Genomic DNA, 22,570 nt, shown 5'->3' on the forward strand with positions numbered 1-22,570 from the left:
TGGATCCCTTCTTATTCTTCTATGATGTGTTTCCTCCCTTCTTCTTTACCCTTTGTTCATTTACCTTCTAGTGTGTAATGCAACATCTTCAAAGTAAATAGCTAGTAAACAAAGGAAAAGAAAGAAAGTTAAAATATGCTTTTATACCCTGAGTTTGTTAGGAGAGGAACCAAGCGAAATTATTAAGAAGCAAATTAGTTAGCACAGTTCACCATTCAGGTGGGGGGATTTGAACAATGAACAAATAAAACCAAGTTTGGTGTACCCTAATTCAGGCAATGGGAAACCAAACAAAACCCCATTTCACCATTCTGCTTGGGAGGATCTAAATTATGGCTCAGACACCATGTTCAATGAAAGTAAGACGAAATGAGGGACCATATTTTGTACTACAATTACCAGCCATAAGAACGAAACACCAGGGAAAAGGAAACAGATAAATGCAGCATTATAAAGTTAAGAGTTTATACTCCATGTAATGTGAATTGTTATACAGATATAGGTACAAAACAGCAATATACCTCATGGAATACGGCAGAGAGAAGGAAAATAATCAAAACAGTAGCAAAATCCTGATATTCAAACGAACAGAAACAGTTCTTGGTTAAACTAGGACGAAGATATTAAAGTTGAGCATTATGTTCCGAGAGTACTACATTCTTGGAAATAGAAATAAATATAAAGAAGAAAAAAAGAAGGCAATGCAATTCATTCATGTAAAAGAAGATGATCTAAAGAAATGTGGAAATTAGACACAGAGTTGAGGAAGCATAGAAGAGAAGGTACCACCAAACTTCTCATCATGACTTAGCTGAATCATCTGAATAATTGAACAAGTAAGGTTTGAATAATTGATCACTGTCAAGCCCCACCCAAGTGGGCTGTGTAAATGATGCTGAATACCCCCACTGGATCACAAATGTTGTACCATAACCATACATCTCATTCGCAACACAAATCACAGGCAAGAGACTTGAGGATTTGAACAACTTGCAATATCAAACAATTAAGGAGTTCCAATGGTATTTAATTACCGATCCCATATAAGTTCCAAAATGAAACAAGATAACATAATCCAAACGTAAATAGCAAAGGATTTAAAATTAATGTCATCTTGATATACTGTCAAACTCCTAATCCAGTAGATGAGTTTCATATGAGTATAAGTAGCAAGCACACAGGGCACCATGGTTAGCATCCAACTGCTCGGCAGCTACAGTACCACCATCCACTCCGCAATCCTGAGTAACATGTGCAGGGACTGCTACACCTATGCCACCATCTAAAAAGAAAGAACAACCAAGAGGTGAGTTCTGAGAGGCACAAACACATCCAAATGCATGAGCAAGCTGCAACCTACATGCCATTACAATATATGCACAATAATGTCTAACTATGGCAAACATGCCTTTATGGGAATCAGCCCCTTGGGTGGTCTGTCTTCATTCATCATCTCATATCACATCAGTCGGGGGTAATGGGATCCAGTCTCCACTATTGGGGTCAGTCCGTTCAATGCTTCAATTAATGTAAATCAACCAGGTGATTTAGGAATTCAATCTGCATTCTTGTAGACATCAACTGGTAGGCTCAAGGGATGTGGTCTACACTCTCACTCACATCAGACAATACGTTCAAGCAATTTGCTTTGCTCATGCTCATAACAAAAGAAAAGTAAATCAACTAGGGGTTTGGGACTAGCACGTGTTAGGGGTCTCTCTTAGCCATGCTTCTATATGGGTTATGCATCCATCATGATCAAATACAACAAAGTGTGTGGACGTGAGTTTGTAGTCTACTTCTCCCATCCCCTTACATGAACATATCCAACAAATTTTAATTCACATGTCAAGTCTTACCTTCACATCCATAACCAGCTCCATGATCAAATTATATAGTTGGCCATACTGGAATTCAATAGAGGGATATAACTTTTTTAAATACAACCATCCTTGTAAATTCATACCCACCCCCATGAGTTTCAATGCATGCATAGAGCAGAATTTAATCAAAGTTTTCATCACTGTAATCATTAGTAACAAATATAAGGCTTCACGAGAGAGCATAAACCTAACTCTAGCACACAGCCCCTCACTTGTGGCAACAGTCTATGTACGTTAGGTTTCAAGTGTCCAATATTGTCCCACAATTAAAACCTTGGACATATTAAATGCATCAAACCTTAAACAAAAGCTCTTAGGACCTAAGGAATAAAATCCAAAAAGCACAGGACTTAATCTACAAACTTGTAGTAGAAATCTATTTCACAATTCCGGTTCATAGATTCTACCCTATTTTGCACCAAAACCATAAAAAAATATGTACTGATAAATATATCCTAGATTCAAATAAATCAAATCTAGTATCAGTTATGCTCGAGTTTTAAATATAAAATCCCCCAAAAGTTAGTTTTCAGATTCCCTAAACTACATTGTCTTGATTCATTCAAATCTTGCACCGAGTAAAAAGACAACTCCAGGACCTATACTTTGATGATTTTTCATATTTTTTCGCTTGATTTATCATTGGCCGTATACTTGCTTAAAGACTCAACATAAGAAGTTCAGATTAAAACGCATTACAAAACTTCAGATATGATTTTTACAAATACCGCGTTTGGATACAATTTCAGGTCATTAATCTGGTTTTTGATAATTTTTTATCCTATCAAAGGAGATTAGAAGGATCCAAATTTATATTGCAATCCATTTCCAATATAGGTGATAAACATGAACGCATGTGAAACATGTCACAGTGAATGTAGAACCGAACAAAACCAATGTACTAGTGACCATATAGATATAGATAAAGGCAAAGTGATGAATACCAAATATGAAAACAGAAGGTAAAACAAGAGATGCAAGACTTAATAGATCTAGAGCCATGCAACATGACAAATTTCCTATGCTGAAATTTGATTTGGTCCAAGTTCGATTATGTTGTAGGTTTGTATTGGAAGTGCTTTTGGCATAGTGGTGGCAGCTTCCTGTGTAGAGGCAGCAGTAAGACCAAGAAGTTTGCGGTCCAAATCTCCGTCCCTCCACACCTTTCCTTCCATGCCCCTCTTAATCCTATGGGCCTCTAGTCCTTGTGAATGATTTGATGATGACCCCAAAACAAATAAAAAAAAAAAAAAAAAAAAAAAAAAAGAGGAAGTAAAGTAATGGAATAAGTTTGTAATGATTCTGTTTTGTCTTAGGTTTGGTCTCCTTAATCACTACGACAAACAGGAACCTTTACACTAGAGTATGAATATATAAACAGGGGATTTTATCCCAAAAATCTGTTTGTGAATATAAGATAAACCATTTAGAGTATATTCAGATTGGCAGTTGAATGCAGTAAGTCTGTGAAACAGAGAGCTGACCTAAGCATTCCTTTGATTGAAATGCAAGCAACATCTTGCAGAAGGGTACTTGGCACAAAAACAGCCCCATCAAGATTGAGCTCAACTAGCAGCTTTGTGCTGACTAGTCTCTCTTTCCTGTCCTTTTCTAAATGAAAACTTTTCAAGGCTCTGCTTTCTGTAAGGCTTTTTAAAGACTTCTTTAGATAACAAGGGGCCATAAGGCCAGATTTTACTGAGATAGTGGAGCCTTAACATACATTCACGCCCACGCACAAAAAGAAGGCAAAAGTGAAGGATGTTGAAGCTACTGAAATCGAAGACCAGAATTAAAAAGCCTCTAAGTCATCATCAGAAATCAACGGTTAATCAGAAATAAAGGCAAATAAAAAATAGTAGTTGAGAGGGAATTACCTTATATAAATACTTCGTCAACAGGTGCAACAAGTCTAAAACAATTCTCTGGATGCAGCAGCCAAGAAATCCACTCGTGATCCATAGTCTTTTGCATACAAACCATTTAGCTCGACCAAGTTCTTTGACTGTGTCAGATCTGGTAATGTTACCAAGGATGTACACCCTCTAATATCCAAGATCCGCAAAGACTCCAACAATCCATTACCAGCTTGAATCTCCGTCAGCTTCTCGCAGGATTTGATATATAGCTCCTCCAAATTTTGAAAATTTGAGAGATCTGGTAATCTTTCCAAGGACACGCACCCACTAGTCTCCAGAGTCTGTAAGAATTCCAGTTCATGCACACCATGAATCTCAGTTAGATTCTTGCAACCAACAATCAATAGAAGCTTTAAGTTTTTTAAGTTGGACAGATGAGGTAATCTTTCTAGAGATTCACAGTCACCGATATTCAATACCACTATGAATTCCAACCCGTCAAAACCATGAATCTCAGTTAGATTCTTGCAGCCAACAATCAATAGACTCTTTAAGTTTTTCAAGTTGGACAGATGAGGTAATCTTTCAAGAGATTCGCAGTCACTAATACGCATTTCCTCCATGACTTCCAACCCGTCAAAACCATGAATCTCAATTAGATTCTTGCAACCAACAATTCGTAGACGCTCCAAGTTTTTCAAGTTGGACAGATGAGATAATCTTTCCAGAGATTCACAGTAACGGATATCCAATTCCTCCATGAATTCCAACCCGTCAAAACCATGAATCTCAGTTAGATTCTTGCAGCAAATAATCGATAGATGCTTTAAGTTTTTCAAGTTGGACAGATGAGGTAGTCTTTCAAGAGATTCGCAGTCACTGATACGCAATACCTCCATGAATTCCAACCCGTCAAAACCATGAATCTCAGTTAGATTCTTGCAGCAAATAATCGATAGACGCTTTAAGTTTTTCAAGTTGGACAGATGAGGTAATCTTCCAAGAGATTCGCAGTCATTGATATGCAATTCCTCCACGAATTCCGACCCGTCAAAACCATGAATCTCAGTTAGATTCTTGCAGCCAACAATTGATAGACGCTTTAAGTTTTTTAAGTTGGACAGATGAGATAATCTTTCCAGAGATTCACAGTAACTGATACGCAATTCCTCCACGAATTCCAACCCATCAAAATCATGAATCTCAGTTAAATTCTTGCAACCAACAATCGATAGATGCTTTAAGTTTTTCAAGTTGGACAGATGAGGTAATCTTTTCAGAGATTCACAGTAACTAATACCCAATTTCTCCACGAATTCCAACCCGTCAAAACCATGAATCTTAGTTGGATTCTTGCAGCCTTCGATGTCTAGATTACTCAACTTGCTGGACAGATCGGATAATCTTGGAATGTGGATTAAATTCTTGCAGCCCTTAATATTCAATATCCGCAACTCTTTCAACCTTGAAAGATCAGCAGGTAATCTCTCTAATGATGTGGCCTTAATTATCGATAACTCTTGTAAGCATTCATAGCACTCAAGGAGCTCAATCTCGGACAGTAGAGGACAACCACTGATCTCTAATTTCCTCAACGTTTTTGAATCTTGCAGATATGGTATTTTTCTCAATGAATTGCAGTACCATACCTTCAACACCTCCAGAGAGTCCATCCCCTCGCCTTCAAAATCAGATATGTAGTGATTCTCATCCAGCTTTAAAGTCCTCAGATATTTCGAGCCCCTCAGTTTTGGTATTTTCTTCAATGTTGCACAGCAACTAATCCGAAAGTCCACCAGGGAATCCAACTTCTCGTTGACACCTTCAATTTCTTTTAGGCTGCCGCAGTTATCAAGATCTAATTCCTCTAAATTCCTCAAGCCTTCTGGTGTACTTGATAGTGTTACCAATGATTTGCAATTGTAGGCCCAAAGTCTAGTCAAACTTGAGGGAAGTGGACCTGAGATATCTCGAAGTGAATAGCAACAGCGTGTATCAAGGCTAGTCAAACTCGATGGAAGTGGAATTGAGATGCCTCGAATCAAATCACAGCTGCTCATATTAAGGCTAGTCAAACTCGATGGAAGAGGACCTGAAATGCCTTGAACCGAAGCACAATCGGACATATCAAGGCATAACAGACCTTGGGGAAGATTTGGAACCCATTCAAGTTTTCTGCAGCCTTCGAGGCTCAACATTTCGAGATGTTTTAGGCTTGAAAGCGTTGGGAGTGATCTTAATGATTTACAATCAAAAGCATCTAAATGTTTCAGACTCGAAGGAAGATTTGGAAGCGATTCAAGTTGGTCGCACCACCTTATATTAAGCATCGTCAAGGAGGTCATGCAATCCAATTTCTCCGGCAGCTTTTGTAATCTGTAGCAAGCATATAATTCGAGACTTTTGAGAGAAGTCAACCGATAAAGTTCATTGGGGAGCTCCACCATACTCTCGCAGCACCGTAAATCAAGTTCTGCCAAGGAGATCAAGTGGCCCAGCTTCTCCGGCAGAGTGACCAGATTGGTACAACCCTTTAAATCGAGCCTTTTGAGTGACGTCAACTGGAAAGTTTCACCTTGCAGATGCTTTAGATTCCCACAGTGACTCATATCTAATATGATTAAGTTCCTGAGACAATAAATGGATTTGTCAATCTCCTTCAAGCTGTGACAATGTTTAAGAATCAATACCTCCAGCAGTAAGTTTGTTGAAACATTTGGAGTTCTAGTTAATTGAGAGCAATACGAGAGATTTAGAACTTTCAGATTGACAGCCACCTACAGGATTGAATTTATGTATTAATTAATATAATTAGCTCGAGAAGGACAAAATAGAGAACTATTATTTTTTTCCCTTCCCACAAGATTTTGCTATTAACGAATTAAACGAAGTAGAAAGTTATGTTTTTCCAAACCTTAATGTGCTTCCAGCCTTTCCATTTGTCTGAAATGCTACTACGGAATAGATCAAGAATGACCAGCTTTTCTGGAGAGAAATTGGGGAGTGGATATCTTTGAAGAGGGAAGTCATACCATCTAAGCCATCTTAGCGTTGAAAAAGAATTAGTGATTTTCCCAGATAAATCTACATTTTCAAGATGCAGTAACCTTAATTCCTTCATTGCAGCAAATCCTTCACCCATCAGTTTCGTTGTTGCAGCAAATCCTTTACCCATCAGAAATTTATGGCGTTTAACCTGGAGTCCTTTAACAGTGCTTGTTCCCTACAAAATGACAACTTCAATTAAGTATATTTTGCAAAGTTAACTTGAAAGACCAACACTAAAAGAATACCTAATTCACAAACCTCCTCACAAACAATAAAAATAAAAAATTATTCAATGCCTACCATCTGTTTATTGAGAGGTTTATTGAGTGCTTCAATGGCTTCCTCTTCAGACCATATCCGAGAACGCTTTCCCGCATCGTCTTCGTTTTCTTCATGAACAATACACCTTCCAAAATCTCGAAGCTGATCATGCATCTTTAGCTCATTATGTTCATTGATTGTTAGCATTGACCTTGCACAAAGAGTATCAAGCCCCTTTTGAGCAGAAAAACCATCTTTTTCCCAAAAATAACATGCAATGGCTTTATCCTCTCCAATTAAAAGACAAGCAACATCAAGAAAAATTCGTTTTTCCTCAACATCTAACTCACCGTAACTTACTTTCAAGCTTTTCATGACTTCAGTATTGGGAAATTTTTGCAATTCCTTTAACACGTTTTCCCAATTTGATTTTTCCCTTAAATATAAAGATGAGCCTACAAGTTTAAGAGCCAAGGGAAGTCCTCCAGTAGTTTCCACAATCTTTGTTGACAGATCAAAATAATCAGTTGAAGGTTGGTCAGCTCTAAATGCATGGTGGCTGAAAAGGACAAGTGAATCATTTGAATGCATTACATGGGGTTCATAAGTCCTTCGGTTTGGGGCAACTATGATATCCATATTTCTACTTGTGATAATGACCCTACTTCCTGTACTAAATGATTCACCATCTCCAACCAAAAACTCTACTTGATCACTATCACTGACATCATCAAGCACAATAAGGATTTTTTTGTTGTGGAAGCTTTGCTTGATCAATTCAAATCCATCAAACTTGTTAGCAATATTCTGTTTTTCTTGACGGATAAGTTGTTTTTGCAAATATTCAATCCCGTGTTTTTGAGCTTTCTCACGAACATCTTCAATGAATCTATGCTCTTCAAAATGATTGAAGACTTTACTGCAAACAGCTCTAGCAATTGTTGTTTTTCCAATACCACCAACACCATGGACCACTATAATTCTTCGACAATTAGATTCTATGTCTAAAAGCTTTTGCATCTTTTCAATATGACATTGAATTCCAACTAAGTTGTCAAGAATAATGAACCGTCTCCTTTGCAACTCAGTCCGAACTGTTTTAACAACTTCTTGTATTAACTTCCCTTCGTACCTGCATAGTTGAAACAAAACTTAATAATAATAAAATGATTTAGGTGATGAATGATATATATAATAAAACGGATGAAGAATCCTTAACAGGGAAGAAACATTAAGTGGATTAATATTTGGGTCTCATTTGTATGCTTTCATTTTTGCATGAATTCTCCATAAAAATTGTCCATAATGTTCCAGTTATAGCATTTTATCAAGGGCTGTAGTAGGCTAAAGTTCTCCATCTAGCTGTTCTTTCTGTTGTTTCAGACTACCAGCTTTGGGATCAGTTAATCCCATCTCCTACTAGGTCATGGCTGATATATTCTGAGTCTCTTTTGTTAACAACATCTACCTTCAGTTCCTTTCTGTATTTAACGTAAGTTTGTTACCCATATATCTATCTTGGAAGAGATTGACATCAATTGTAACCCAAGACAAAGGGAGATGTATAAATATGTACTGAAGGGAGATGTATAAATCTGTACTGAAGTTCTCTTGTAGTTTTTCCTCTTTCATTAAAAAAAGGGAAAAAGGGAAAACAAAGTTCATAATGAGCAAATAGAATGCACACAAGCAAAAGAATGGTTTTATAAAATTTTTTTTGAAGAAAAAAATTAATGTTTGAAGTATTAGTATCGAGGGTAAGGTGATTTTGAGAGACGCATCATCTTATATCAAGTATTTTATTGTACTGGTCAATACATTTTGATGAAATCCAATAAGTGCCCTTTATAGGTGTATTATATCGACTGCATCTAATTGGGTACACATCCTATCATGGGATAATTTTAAATCATGCCTAAAACCCCTAATAATTTTAAGGGTAAATATCACTTATCTCCCCTATTACCTGACAAAGATATCAAAAACCTCCATTCTAGTAAATTTTTTGGCTAAATTCCACTTTAGCATTCAATAAATTTTTAAAATCCCAAATTGCCCTCAACTAAAAAGATGTTTTAACTTAAACTCCAAATTATCCTCAATTACCTTAGTAGTTAAAACCAAGGTTCGAAATGTCACCGACATTTTGGGTGTAGGGGTGGCTATCGACACCCTGAATTGTGGCCAAAATTTCGGCGACATTTGCAAGGATTTCGGTTAATTTTTTTTATATTCTTCTATTATAAATAATCATTATATTAGAAGGAGATATAAATATTATCTTATGATTTCATTTCTAATTATAAATTTACAGATTTAGCCAACTTTACTTTATAATTTTAATATCTTTTTTTTTCAATAACCTTACAAAATTTCAATTACTTCTTTATTTCCAGTTATAACAATTGTACATAATTTCAGTTACATCTTTGTTTCCAATTGGTTTCAGCGACATTTGCAGGATTTCAGTCAATTTTTGTTTTTAAATAAATAGTAATTATATGAGAAAGATATATAATATTATCTTATGATTTAATTTCTAATTTTAAATTTATAGATTTAGTCAACCTTACTTGATAATTTCAATTACATCTTTATTTCCAAGTATAATTTCAATCAACCTTGCCTTTACAATTTGGTTTTCAATTATAATTTCAATCAATCTTATTGTTTTCTAATTATGCATTTCAAATTTTCAATCAACCTTACCTTACTTTATATGTTTCAATCAATCAACTTTACCTTTTGCCTTGACTTCGTTTATAAATGACAACTGAAAAATTTGTTTGACAAAAAAAAAAAAAAAAAAAAAAACCAAAAATAGGCGAGAAATTGACTATTGATGATATATTGGCAACTTTTGGCAAAACTCATGTCAGCCATCAGTTTCGTGTCAGGTTCATCTAATACGACAATATATCGTTGACTTTTTGTACAGTGGTTAAAATCCTAATGTACCATCAAATTTTTTACCCAACACCCACTATTACTGGGGTGCACTAGTGTTCACTATCATGGCCTAAATTACATGGTACCACTTTCAAAACTACAAGTTAGACACAATTAAGATTTTTTGTTAAGTGGGGTGTAAAATGACATAAATGCTCTTTGGCCAGTAAAATGACTTAATTACCCTTATTTAATACCCCCTGATACCCAACCCTTAGATGCTCCCTTCACGCATCTTCTTCCTATCCCTTGCAAGAAACCACTCACCTCTGCCAGAAACCACCACACCCCCTCCTTGCACCAGCTCACCCCCATTTAATTACCCCCATCTCTCTCTCTCTCTCTCTCCCTAGATTGATGAGAGGCTTAGATGCACCGAAACCATCAGTAAGTTTCCCCAGATCTGTTGAAGTATTATTTCCCTTTGTGATTAGTTAAATATTTATTCTTCATCATGTTTTCCTTTTGCGTTTTTTTTTTTTTTTTTTTTTTTTTGATTGCAATGCAGCAAGGTTTCTAATTCTATGCCTTGCAACTTCAATTAAGTTGTTACACTTCTAGAATGCAGTTTTCCCCCCTCCCCTTTTAGGTTTTGATGTGACTGTCACGGTCATGGTCTGTTTGATCATAACAATGTTAGAAAATTAATAAATATTCCAAATAAGATGGGTTTCATTGATTGTGCTAGACTTTGATTTGGTTTCCTTATTGGTCTGATAGGGTAATATAAAGTTACTAAAACTCTTTTATGGGACTGGCTAGTGTGGGCTAATAGGGACACTTAGATTTTGATGGACAATCTAACGGGTTTGCCTATATAAAGTATGTTAGGTCCCTCCTCTAAACCCTAACTATTATCACATTATTCTCTGTGTTAGTCAGAGAGGTTATACAATCAAGCCAGTGAATAGGGAAGAGTCTAGAGGAGAAGATCCAGTATCAAGTTGATCATAAAATAAACTTCAAGTTCAAATTCATTCAAAGAGGGAGACTAAAGATAAAGAGATTCCGCTGCGCTTCGTCTCCAATGGATCCTAAACAAGGTATGTTCATCCTCATCTTGTGCTATTATCATACTAAGGTGCTTTTGGTTGATCTATACGATCTTGGATATAAAAATTCTTACATGTGGCATCAGATCTTGTATAGAATCAATTGAAGACCCATAGTAATGTTGAATGATGAATTTAAGGTTCTAAAATCGAATTTGTGTAACTTGTGAATTTTTTCTCCTGAATATTCGCCCAAACCATACGATTTTTAGTCAATAAGTTTTTTTTAGAAAGGATCCTGAAATACAAGACCACCACTGCGTAGATCTCCAAAAAGCGAAGATATTGATATATTATGGGTCATCACCGGAATCCAGACGCGCCGGCACGCGCTGCCGGAATCCAGCAATGTTTTTCTAGATTTTTTAAAATATTTTTAAATAAATAATAATGCTGACGTGGCAGTTTGACCGGGTCAACCCGACCCATGACCCCGCCAGGTGACCCGAATCTGAACCCGTCGGGTCAAACGAGTCGACTTGGTTGACTGTCAACGGTCCGACCGAATGGTTTGGGTCGGGTGAATCGTTTTACTGTTTGAACCATTTTTTGACTCAACTCGTTTTGACTCAGCGAGTTGACCCGCTAGTATCGCGAGTCAACTTGCTAGGTCCAGTTAACGGTTCAATTTTGATTTTGGTTCGATCCGGTTCAACCGAATATGATTTTATTTTGATTAGACCGTTTCTATCGCTGGCCGAACTGGTTTTAATTAATTTTTTTTCCAAAATACTATATTTTTAGTATTTTTTACTTTTTGACCAATCCGCATGAAATTTTTGAAGCATTCTCTTGGGGTTCTATATTTTTCACGCTTCCGAATGCAATGGAACCATTTTCAAGCAACAATTTTGCCCCTATGTATGTGAAATATAACAAAACATGTTTATGGGTTTGAAACTTTGCCGTTAAATAAGTCTTTAATATGGTTCTTTTATTAAGTTTCATAGTCATATATTGTGAGCATATTTTGTATGAGTTTTTATGCAAATGTATGATGTATTTTATACATGCTTTGATTGCCTTTTGGTAATCATGAATCTTTTCCAAACAATGTACTAGCATTATTTGTGGGTAACATAAAGTATATCCCAATATGAGAATTTCATGAGCTTGATTGTGAGTAACTGCCAAAGTGGCATTCATGGTTGGGTTTATGGAATATCAACCATATATAGTAATGGGATGTCTCTCGATGTTAATGCAATTTAATACACCCAAAGGTGGTAATTATGTATTAACATTAAGAGGGAGACACGTACAACATTTGGTTGGGAGTTGACTAATCTAAGAAGTTTACAAACTCAAAGGTGGTAACTTTTCGAAGGTTGGAATACTCTCATGGCCGCTGACATGTAAGGGAGTAGCACAACTTTATGTTATGAATTCTGCCCAAAGGTGTTTACATGATGATATATGTATACTCTCTAATGATGTATTGATAACGTTATCTACATTGTACTAATAAAGTATACATTGTTTGTTTTTTTTGAGTCACCTTTTCTGTCAACAATAACATGGTTACTATTGAGGTTCTTACATGGTCAAATTTTAAGAAGTGGAAAGAGGATATATTGTTTGCTATGGAAATGGCAGATGTCCACATATCTTTAGTTACTGAAAAACCAGCAGATTTGATTGATAACAGTACACAAGAAGAAGAATTACTTCATGCTGCCTAGGTGAAAAGTAACCGTATATGTGTACTGTCAATGAAGAGGTTTATCAGAGAACACTTGAAAAGTGGTTTGCCAACAGAGTGCATTGCTAAGGAGTTGTTGGAAGTAGTGGCACAGAGGTACCGTGTCTCATCTAATGCTGAAGTTGGTACATTTCTATAGGGACTTTTTACTATGAAAGATGATGGTTCTAGAAGAGTTAGGGATTATGTCATTAGGATGGTTGATTTTCAAACAAAACTCAAAGCCGTTGGTGTTTCACTTCCTAATCGTGTTATTGTCCATCAGGCCATTAATACCCTCCCACCTGAGTTTGGCATCATAGAGACAAATTACATTTCCCAAAATGAAGCCTGGTCCATTAATGACTTAATCTCTAGGGTTGTATCTGAAGAACAGAAATTAAAGAAAGACAAAACCCATGTAGCCTTGTTTGCATCTAAACCCAACACCCATAAGGTAAAGAAGTTCAAAAACCATACTCCTAAGGTTGCTCAAGGTAAAGGAAAAGAAACCGGTAAAACCAACTATTTAGGACCCGAAAGAGCTCCTCTCAACAAGGATGATGACGGTTGTTTCTTTTGTAAGAAGAGAGGTCACAGGAAGGCTGACTGCACCAAATATAAAACTTAGATAGCCAAACGCGAGAATAAAGGTACTTACTCCTTGGCTCTTGTTTGTGAATCCAATATTTCTCTAGTTCCATCAATTTCTTGGTGGCTAGATAGTGGTGCAACTAATCATGTTACTTTTACTTTACAGGGGTTCATAAACAGAGAAAGCCAAGTAGCAGGGAGTCAAATTTCGCTGTGGGGACACATGCAGAAGAAGACGTAGAATTAGTGGGAGACATTATTTGACATTAGACACTGGTTTTAAGTTACTATTAAAGGACACTTTTTATGTACCCACATTTAGAAGAAACTTGATTTCTGTTTCAGTTTTAGACTTGTGTGGTTATCCCCTTGAAGTGAAAGATAGTAAAATATCTTTGTTTTTTAATTCAAATAAAGTTGGCACAATGTCATATGGATTATAGATTATATCTGACTTCAAATGAAGATATCTATGTCTCCTGTATTGTTGAAATTGTTGCCCCAAAAAGACCCCTACCTAAGGAACAATTTTACACATTATGGCATAAAGAAAGAGTAAGAAGGTTGATAAATTCAAACATCCTCCCTACAAGTGGCCTAGATACTTGTGTAGACTGTTCTAGGGGTAAGTTGACCAAAACCAAAAAGAAATCTACAATCCGTGGTTCTAACCTATTAGAAGTTATTCATACTGATAATAGTGGTCCCTACTTAGCCACATTGTGTAGAAACTATTATTTCATCTCATTTATAGATGATTATTCCTGATATGGTTATCCGTACTTGATTAAAAAAAAAGTCTAAATCTCTTGAGAATTTCAAGATTTTTAAGACTGACGTTGAAAAAAAATTGGGAAAAATCATAAAAATTATTAGATCTGACTGGAGAGGTGAGTACTATGGCAAACATGGGGATGCTCAACAGCTTAAAGGCCCATTTGCCAAGTACTTAAAGGAATCTGGTATGGTTGGACAATTTACTATGCTTGGTAGTCCTGAGCAAAATGGTGTGGCTGAAAGGCGTAATCGCACCCTTATGGATATTGTTAGGAGCATGGTTAGTAGAACTAATTTGCCTAATTTTTTGTGGGGTGAAGCCTTGAAAACAGCCCTTTATATCCTTAATCGTGTCCCTTCCAAATCTTTTTTTTTTTTACTCCTTTTGAGCTACGGACTGGTCGTAAACCTAGCTTGAACCATCTTAAAATTCGGGGTTGTCCTGCATAAGTGAGATTGTGTAATCCAGCATTGGGAAAATTGGAACCTTGAACCACTCGTTGCTATTTTGTTTCCTACCCTGATCATTCCAAGGGATATCATTTTTACAATCCCTGTGGAGGTACTAGATTGTTGATTCTCAAACAGCCAAGTTTCTGGACTTTGATGTAGCCGAGAAGGGTAGCTTGTGTTCATAAAATTTGGAGGATAACAATAATATTGGAACATCTATATCGTTCCCTCTCCCCAATCAGATGGATGTAGAGCATACTACATTAGATGTTGCACCCGTTGAGGTTCAGGAACCTATTGTTGCCAATACTCCTATTCAGGATCCTCAAATTCATGATGCGACTATTGAAGCTCCACCAAGGAGATCCACAAGGGAAAGGAGATCTGCTATACCACCAGACTACGTGGTTTACTTAGGTGAGCACGACTATGATATTGGTATTGTGATTGATCCAGCCACCTATCAAGAAGCTGTCTCTAGCCCACAATAAGTTTTTTTGATGGATGCAATGAAGGATGAGATGCAGTCAATAAGACATAATGGGGTTTGGGAGCTTGTTGAGTTGCCCAAAGGTTGTAAACCCATTGGTTGCAAGTGGGTGTACAAAACTAAGAAGAACTCACAAAGAAAGATAGAGAGGTTCAAAGCCAAGCTAGTAGCTAAGGGATTTACTCAAAAAGAAGGAATTGACTATAATGAGACTTTCTCACCTGTTTCCTCTTAAGACTCTTTCAGGGTAATTATGGCATAGTGGCCCATTTTGATATGGAATAGCATTAGATGGATGTGAAAACTGCTTTTCTTAATGGAAACCTTGATGAGGAGGTCTATATGATTCAGCCAGAGGGTTTTGCAGTGGATGGTTCTGATCATCTTGTGTGTAAACTCAAGAAGTCTATTTATGGTTTTAAGCAAGCTTCTAGACAGTGATACTTAAAGTTTGATAATGTTGTCACTTCATTTGGTTTTGTTGAGAACCTAGTAGACCAGTGTATATATAGCAAGGTTAGTGGGGGGGGGGGATTTCATCTTCCTCATTCTTTATGTTGATAATATTTTTCTTTCTAGTAGTGACATTGGTTTACTGCATCAGGCCAAGAAAATGTTGTCTGAGAAATTTGATATGAAGGACCTTGGTGAGGCAAGTTTTGTCTTAGGCATTGAGATCCATTGTGATCGTTCACGCCACTTGTTGGGTCTCTCTCAGAGGGCATATGTTGATCGTGTTTTGAAGAGGTTCAATATGCTAGATTGTAAACTTGGAAATGTTCCAGTTGTCAAGGGAGATAAACTGAGCCGGTCACAATGTCCTAGAAATGATCCTGAGAGAGAACAAATGAAGAATGTACCCTATGCTAGTGCACTTGGTAGCATCATGTATGCCCAAGTCTGTACTAGGCCAGACATTGCATTTGCTGCGGGACTTCTAGGCAGATATCAGATGAACCCTGGTTTCAATCATTGGGTTGCTGTAAAGAAGGTTCTGAGGTACTTGAAGAGGACAAGAGATTATATGTTAATCTACAGACGTTTTCAGATCTACAACTAGTAGGGTATACAAATTCTGACTTTGCTGGTTGTGAGGATGATAGGAAGTCCACATCCGGATATATCTTCATGATGGCTAGAGGGGCAGTATCATGGAAACGTTCAAAGCAAAGTATAATCACTTCTTCTACTATTCAGGCAGAGTTTGTAACGTGTTATGCTGCAGCTACTCAAGCAGTTTGGTTAAGGAACCTCATTAGATAGTTGATAGTTTTTTATTTTGTGGATATACCTATCCAGTTCTATTGTGATAGCAGTTTCGTTGTGTTGTTTATTAACAACAATAAGGGTATCACAAGGTCTAAACACATTGAAATTAAATATTTGACTATTAGAGAAAATGTTAAAGGAGGTGACACCACAGTAGAGCATATTGGTACAAATGATATGGTTGCAGATCTCCTAACTAAGGGTCGGCACCTTAATGTCTTTGATAGACATGTTGTAACTATGGGCTTGGAATCATCCTTAGATGCGGTTGCTTAGTGGGAGTTTTTTATATTTTGCTCTATTGTGTAATAAAGTTTTTTCATCTTTACTCGTTTCTTGACATTTTTTACGCACTGATAATTTATTATTTGAATTCAATAAAGTTCCTTGATAACATATTGATGTTCACATTATTATCATGTTGGATGTTATGAAAGTCTTAAGGTATGTGTTAAACTTAAGCAAAGGCTAAGGCATTTATGTATTAGCCTTTAGGTGTGTCATATAACACATAAAGTTAAACTCGAGTTATAAAGATGACATACAAATTCGTAGGAACCATAATATATATACTTTGGTGGCATTGAGTCACAAAATGTACATACTTTTGTGGCATTGAGCCACAAGTTCGTGGGAACTGTAAATTATTTTCTCTCGTAGCATTGAGTCACATAAAGTGAGAGATTTGAACTGACAACGAAATGACACTTTATAGAACTGACAACGAAATGACACATGAGGATTTCTATAAAGTGTCATTAGTTGCCACACTACCATATTGCATCCATTTTCAGTAGAGTTAACAATATTTGTGACCATGGATAGTCCTGTGTCGTTTAAAAGATGCAGTCACTGCCATGATTCGGTACTTAAGGCTCTATGTGAAGAAATTGAGTTTTAAGATTATTCTCAGACTAATATAAAGTTGTGCACATAAAGGTCAAAACGTTTTTTTTTTTTTTAACATTGGTTTTTCAACTATTTTCTTAAAACTAAAAAGATGTTTGTTTTGCTCAACTGTGTCACAATCAATATAGCCCAAGTGGGAGAATGTTAGAATATTAATAAAATATTCCACAAAAGATGGGCTTCATGGATTGTGTTATACTTTGATTTGGTTTCCTTATTGGTCTAGTAGGGTAATATAAAGTTACTAAAACTCTTTTATGGGAATGGCTAGTGTGGGCTAATAAGGACCGTTAGATCTTGATGGACGATCTAACGGGTTTGCCTATATAAAGGATGCTAGGTCCCTCCTCTAAACCCTAATTATTATCACATTATTCTTTGCGTTAGTCAAAGAGGTTATACCATCAAGCCAGTGAATAGGGAGGAGTCTAGAGGAGAAGATCTAGCATCAAGTTGATCATAGAATCAACTTCAAGTTCAAATTCATTCAAAGAGGGAGACTAAAGATAAAGAGATTCCGCTGCGCTTCGTCTCCAATGGATCCTAAACAAGCTATGTTCATCATCATCTTGTGCTATTATCATACTAAGGTATTTTTAGTCGATCTATACGATCTTGGATATAAATATTCTTACAAATTGCTCTACTTTGTACTGTATGTGATATTTTGATCCTATATCTGTGGCTTAGAAATTTTAATTTGAGGTCAAGTGATAGTGTCGCATTTAATGTAAGCATGATAACATTTTATCTTGTGCTTAATATTGCCCAATCTACTCTTTGTTCTACACCTATATTATGTTGTGATGCATCCAAAAGTTGATTAATCCTTGGGTTTCTGCAAAACAATGTCAGATGTCGACCGACTCAGTAGACGGAAAGCCACCTCCAAAAAGGTTAAGTCAATAAGTGAATCTCTACAGAGCTCCAACGAGTTGCAGAGCTTAATTGAATGATGAGAGTGAAGGGAAACGATTCAGTTACCTTCCTTTGTGATGTGCTTTAGTTTATATGGTTTACCTCCTATTATTGACCTTTGGATTTATTCACAAGTCTGATCTATAGTAGTCTGATCATATCCTTCTTCAATCCGAGTTAGTAACGGTTTTCATATGAGGCACGATTTGTCTATCATAAACTTGGTGGGATCACATCTCTTTCCTTAACCATTAAGTTCCTTCATGCTTACGATACTTTTGTTTTTAACTCTTGAACTGGTCCTGACCGGGGTGATTGAACCTACCGTGGTTTGACCCGGTTGGTTGTTAGTTTTTACTTATCATGCTGTTACCAAGCAAAAAACTGAAGACCCTTTTTTTGTCATCTGGAGAAAGAAACCCTAGCTTATGGAGCAAAGATTAATAATCAATGCTAACCACTCCACAAAGGTGGAGAATTTGAAAAAGAGCACTGAGTAATCGTGAAATTCCTAGATTCATATTTTTCTTATCTTGAACTTAATTTGCTGCTACTTTTGTTTAGTCTGTAGTGTGTATGTCAAAAACATTTCAGCTTGACCTCATTTCTGATCCATGAGTTTGTTTCATTTAGGACATTCATTTGAAACAAATTTTTGATCTTTCAATTGTAGATGTATTCAAAGGCAATAGAGAAAGAAGAAGAAAGAATTAGAGAGAGAGAGAGAGAAATGGGGGGGGGGGTTAATTAAATGGGGGTGGGCACTGGTCGCTGGCGGGGAGGGGTATGGTGGTTTATGGCAAAGACGAGTGGTTTCCAGCTTGGGATAGGAAGAAGATGGGTGACTCACCTAAAGGTTGGGTATGAGAGTTTATTAAATATGAGTAATTAAGTCATTTTATTGCCCAAAGGGCATTTAGGTCATTTTAAACCCTACTTAAAAAAAAGTCCTAACTATGGATAACTTGTAATTTTGAAAGCTGGTGTCATGTAATTTAGCCCATAATAGTGGGTGGACATTACTTTCATCCCAATAGTAATGGGTGTCGTGTAAAAGCTCTTAATATTATTGTTAACTTAAAATGCCCTCAATTACCTTAGTAGTTAAAACCCTAAATTACCATCAATTAACTTTATTTTAGAGTTTTAACAATAAAATTAATTTAGGGTAATTAGCTTCTAATTACTAAGGCAGTTGAGATAATAATAATAATTGAGGGTAAGTTAGAGTTTTAACTACTGTTGTAATTGAGGTTAGTTTGTGGTTACCAAAACAAACTCTTATTTAAGAGTAGTTTTGGGTTAAAAAAAAAAGATTAATGGTAACAATAGAATTTAATTGAAAAAGTTCACAAAAGGGAGGTGTTTGATATTTTTGTTTTAAGGATATTTTTGGCAATTCCCTAACAACCTTGGCCGAACCTAGGGTTTCCCTAGCAACCACTTCATCTCCACTCATCAAGGGTATTTTTGGAAGACAACATACAATCCTGGCCGAACCCTATTCCTCAGCTGTAGATAACATTCAGTGTTTTACCTTATCCAAAACACAGAAGCGTACATTATCATAACAACAGCTAGACTTTCAGAAGTTAACATTATCTCAAACACCTCAAGGTCTTCAAAAGTTTGCATTATCTCAATAACTAAAATACACCCAAAGTTGTACCTCATCTGAAACACACAAGAGACACAGGCAATGTAAAACCCTAGTACCTAGCTATACTTGTGGAAATAGAACTCTAGAGAATAAAAGTCCTAGACTTGAGGTGAACAAGGACTTTGGCCTATACACGTAAGATATAACACAATCAAAGAATGAAGGAAGCACAATTATCATTCTCATGGACGTAGGTTGCAAAGTAAAACAGGGCCATGTAAATCTCTCTATCCCATGCTTCTAATATGGCATCAAAGTTTCAAGTTCCCACCCAATTGTTTTGTGGTTTTTTCTCAATCAAGTTGAATGAAATGAATTACCTAATGTAGAGATCTTAGATTGTGCCACTTCTAAAAACGTATGATCTTTATGATATTGTGGATGGTTCCTCTCTTTGTCCACCCGCTACCATCACTGATAATAACAATGCTGCAATTTTCAAGACAAAACCTGACTACTAAAGTGGGATTGCCAGGATCAACTACTGATGTGTTGGCTAATTGCTTCCCTCACTGAATCTGTTTGTGCTCAAATTGTTAAATGCACTACACCTCGAGATGTATGGTTGTAGCTTAAGCGAATCTACTCTTCTTCCTTACCGGTCACATTATGCAACTTCACCTTTAGATTCAAAATGTTAAAAGAGGTAATAGAAATATCCATGATTAGCTCCTTCGAATTAAGACTATTTCTGATCAACTTGCAACTGCTGGAGAGCCCATGAAGAATTGTCTCAACATTTTGAATGGTTTGGGAGTTGAATAATCTTCAAACGACATTCCCCCATCTCATATGTTGAATTACGAGGTATGTTATTGACTCAAGAAATTTGTTTAAAAGATGAACTGTCTAGTGCTGATGCATCTCAACCTATGGCAAATCTGGCCAATAGCCAACCTCATAGAATTCAACCTCCAAGACAGCCCTATAGAATGCTTTTTCTCAAAGGGGTAGATTTGGTTGTGGACACTTCCCTTCTAATCATCCCTCTCAGTCAGCTTAGTCACCTTTTTAGGTTGGTGGCACTAGATCAAGAATCATCTGTTAGATCTATGATTGTCTTGGCCATAAAGCCAAGGACAATTATCAACACTTCAACCATGCAATTCAAGTACCAAAAAAGCATATCCTTTTATGAATATTTCTGAAATTTCTTGTGCTTCTATTCTATAAAATATTGGAACCTTGATTTTTGGAGTGACTCACCACATTATCAATGCTCTTGGCAACCTTTATGTTGCTCAACCCTCAATGGATCAGATTGTCTTTTGCCTACTAGTAAGACTGAAAACATCTCTATTGGTACAAAACTACAAATTCTTCTCTGATATATCTGAATTCAATTATTTATGTGCCCTCTATTTGCAATATAATTTATTATTGTCTCACAATTCACAAGGGATAACAACGTTATGTTTGAATTTCACCCTAATATCTTTTATGTGAAAGATCGTATGATGGGGAGATGTCTCCTTCAAGGCAGTGTTAAGGATGGACCGTATCAACTTCACTTGGGAAACTCCTCTTCTCCTCTAATAACCCTCGTATTTCTAACTCGAAATCCGTATTGCAGGTCTGAGGACTCGAAGCTCCAGCCGGAAGAAGCTGTGGGCTATCCGGATTGAAGCCCATGATACAGACCCTAAACCCATGGATCTGGATACTACTGGTGAAGAACCTGCCTTAGGGAACCCGAAGAGGATCCAGTCGGAATCCGGACGGACTAGGCAGATGGATATCCAACATGAGACAGGCTAATTTGGAAGAAGTCTGTCAACAAGGTAAGAGCCCCCCACGTGTTGGTTTAAGTTGAAATGGTGTTAGGAATCAACTGAGAGAGCAAAGCACCCAAGTATTGAAAAGTAATAGGAGGTAGTTGCTTGAGGCAGTTGATTGGCTACCCAACTGCCCCAAGCGCCTGGTCGGTTGGAGTGCAGGATTTAAACCTTGTTTTATCCCTACCACCCTATAAATAACCATCCACGACCTAATTTCACATTATTATATTCATGGAGGTTGTTGTGGACTGAGTAAAGGCTGTGTACATGTGGCTGGTGGTGAAGAATTCTTGATTCATGAAGAAAGCTTGGATCTTGCTTTGACTTTCAGATCTTTTAGAGGTTAGTTAAGCACAGGGGCAAAACCAGGATTCAACATTAGGGGAGCCAAAAATGAAAGTCTAGATAACCTTCCTGTTGGAAAGCACTAATGCTTTTTTGCCACGCATATCGTGTGGGCCTTTATAGGACCCATTGAGGGTCCCAACTTTGAATTATTTTATTATATTAAGAAATAAGCCTACATATAATTTTTAGGGCCCACAAATTTGAAAAAAAAGGTAAATTATTGATAATGATATTGTTTTCCCAACAAAATATAGGTAAATTAAAGCAACAATATACCCCCCCCCCCCCCCCCAAAAAAAAAAAAAAAAAACACACAGATGTCTTCAACCCTAAAAGGTTAGATGCAACCAAAATTTTCTTTGGTAGAAGATGCAAATCAATTTTTTTTAGGTAAGAGATGCAAACCAATGGTAGTTAGTTACCTTACTAACTATAGACACTCTATTCACAATATAAAATCAAATAACAAAAATTGCAGAAGAAATAAAGAAACAGAGAATATAAAATCAAATAAAAAGAATAACAAAAAAAAATAAAATTAGAAAAAGAGAAACGAAAAGTAAACTGAGAAAGAGAAAGAGTACCTAATTGTGGAGAAGTTTTTTTTTTTCTCCAATTTTTCCTTAACCCATGCTTATAGG

General features: G+C 36.5%; 1 protein-coding gene and 1 long non-coding RNA gene across 2 annotated transcripts in view; both read right to left on the reverse strand.

Annotated features, from left to right (window-relative positions):
- Positions 1 to 1,524, reverse strand: part of LOC149011751 (uncharacterized) — a 78,655-nt gene extending 77,131 nt beyond the window's left edge. Inside the window, exon 1 of the long non-coding RNA XR_016174688.1 lies at positions 522 to 1,524. This is a non-coding gene — a long non-coding RNA (uncharacterized LOC149011751). The remainder of the gene's footprint in view (positions 1 to 521) is intronic.
- A 2,271-nt stretch (positions 1,525 to 3,795) lies between these two features.
- LOC149011754 (uncharacterized) overlaps positions 3,796 to 22,570 on the reverse strand; it is a 33,091-nt gene continuing 14,316 nt past the window's right edge. Inside the window, exons 2-6 of the mRNA XM_089162748.1 lie at positions 7,091 to 8,183; positions 6,657 to 6,965; positions 5,978 to 6,519; positions 5,207 to 5,812; positions 3,796 to 4,654 (exon numbers count right to left, since the gene is read on the reverse strand). Of these exons, the coding sequence (XP_089018874.1) occupies positions 3,796 to 4,654; positions 5,207 to 5,812; positions 5,978 to 6,519; positions 6,657 to 6,965; positions 7,091 to 8,183 (3,409 nt within the window). The remainder of the gene's footprint in view (positions 4,655 to 5,206; positions 5,813 to 5,977; positions 6,520 to 6,656; positions 6,966 to 7,090; positions 8,184 to 22,570) is intronic.

The sequence above is a fragment of the Hakea prostrata genome, chromosome 7 (genome assembly GCF_041222555.1).
Source record: "Hakea prostrata isolate BN-2017 chromosome 7, UWA_Hpros_2, whole genome shotgun sequence".
In the NCBI taxonomy this organism is placed as follows: domain Eukaryota; kingdom Viridiplantae; phylum Streptophyta; class Magnoliopsida; order Proteales; family Proteaceae; genus Hakea; species Hakea prostrata.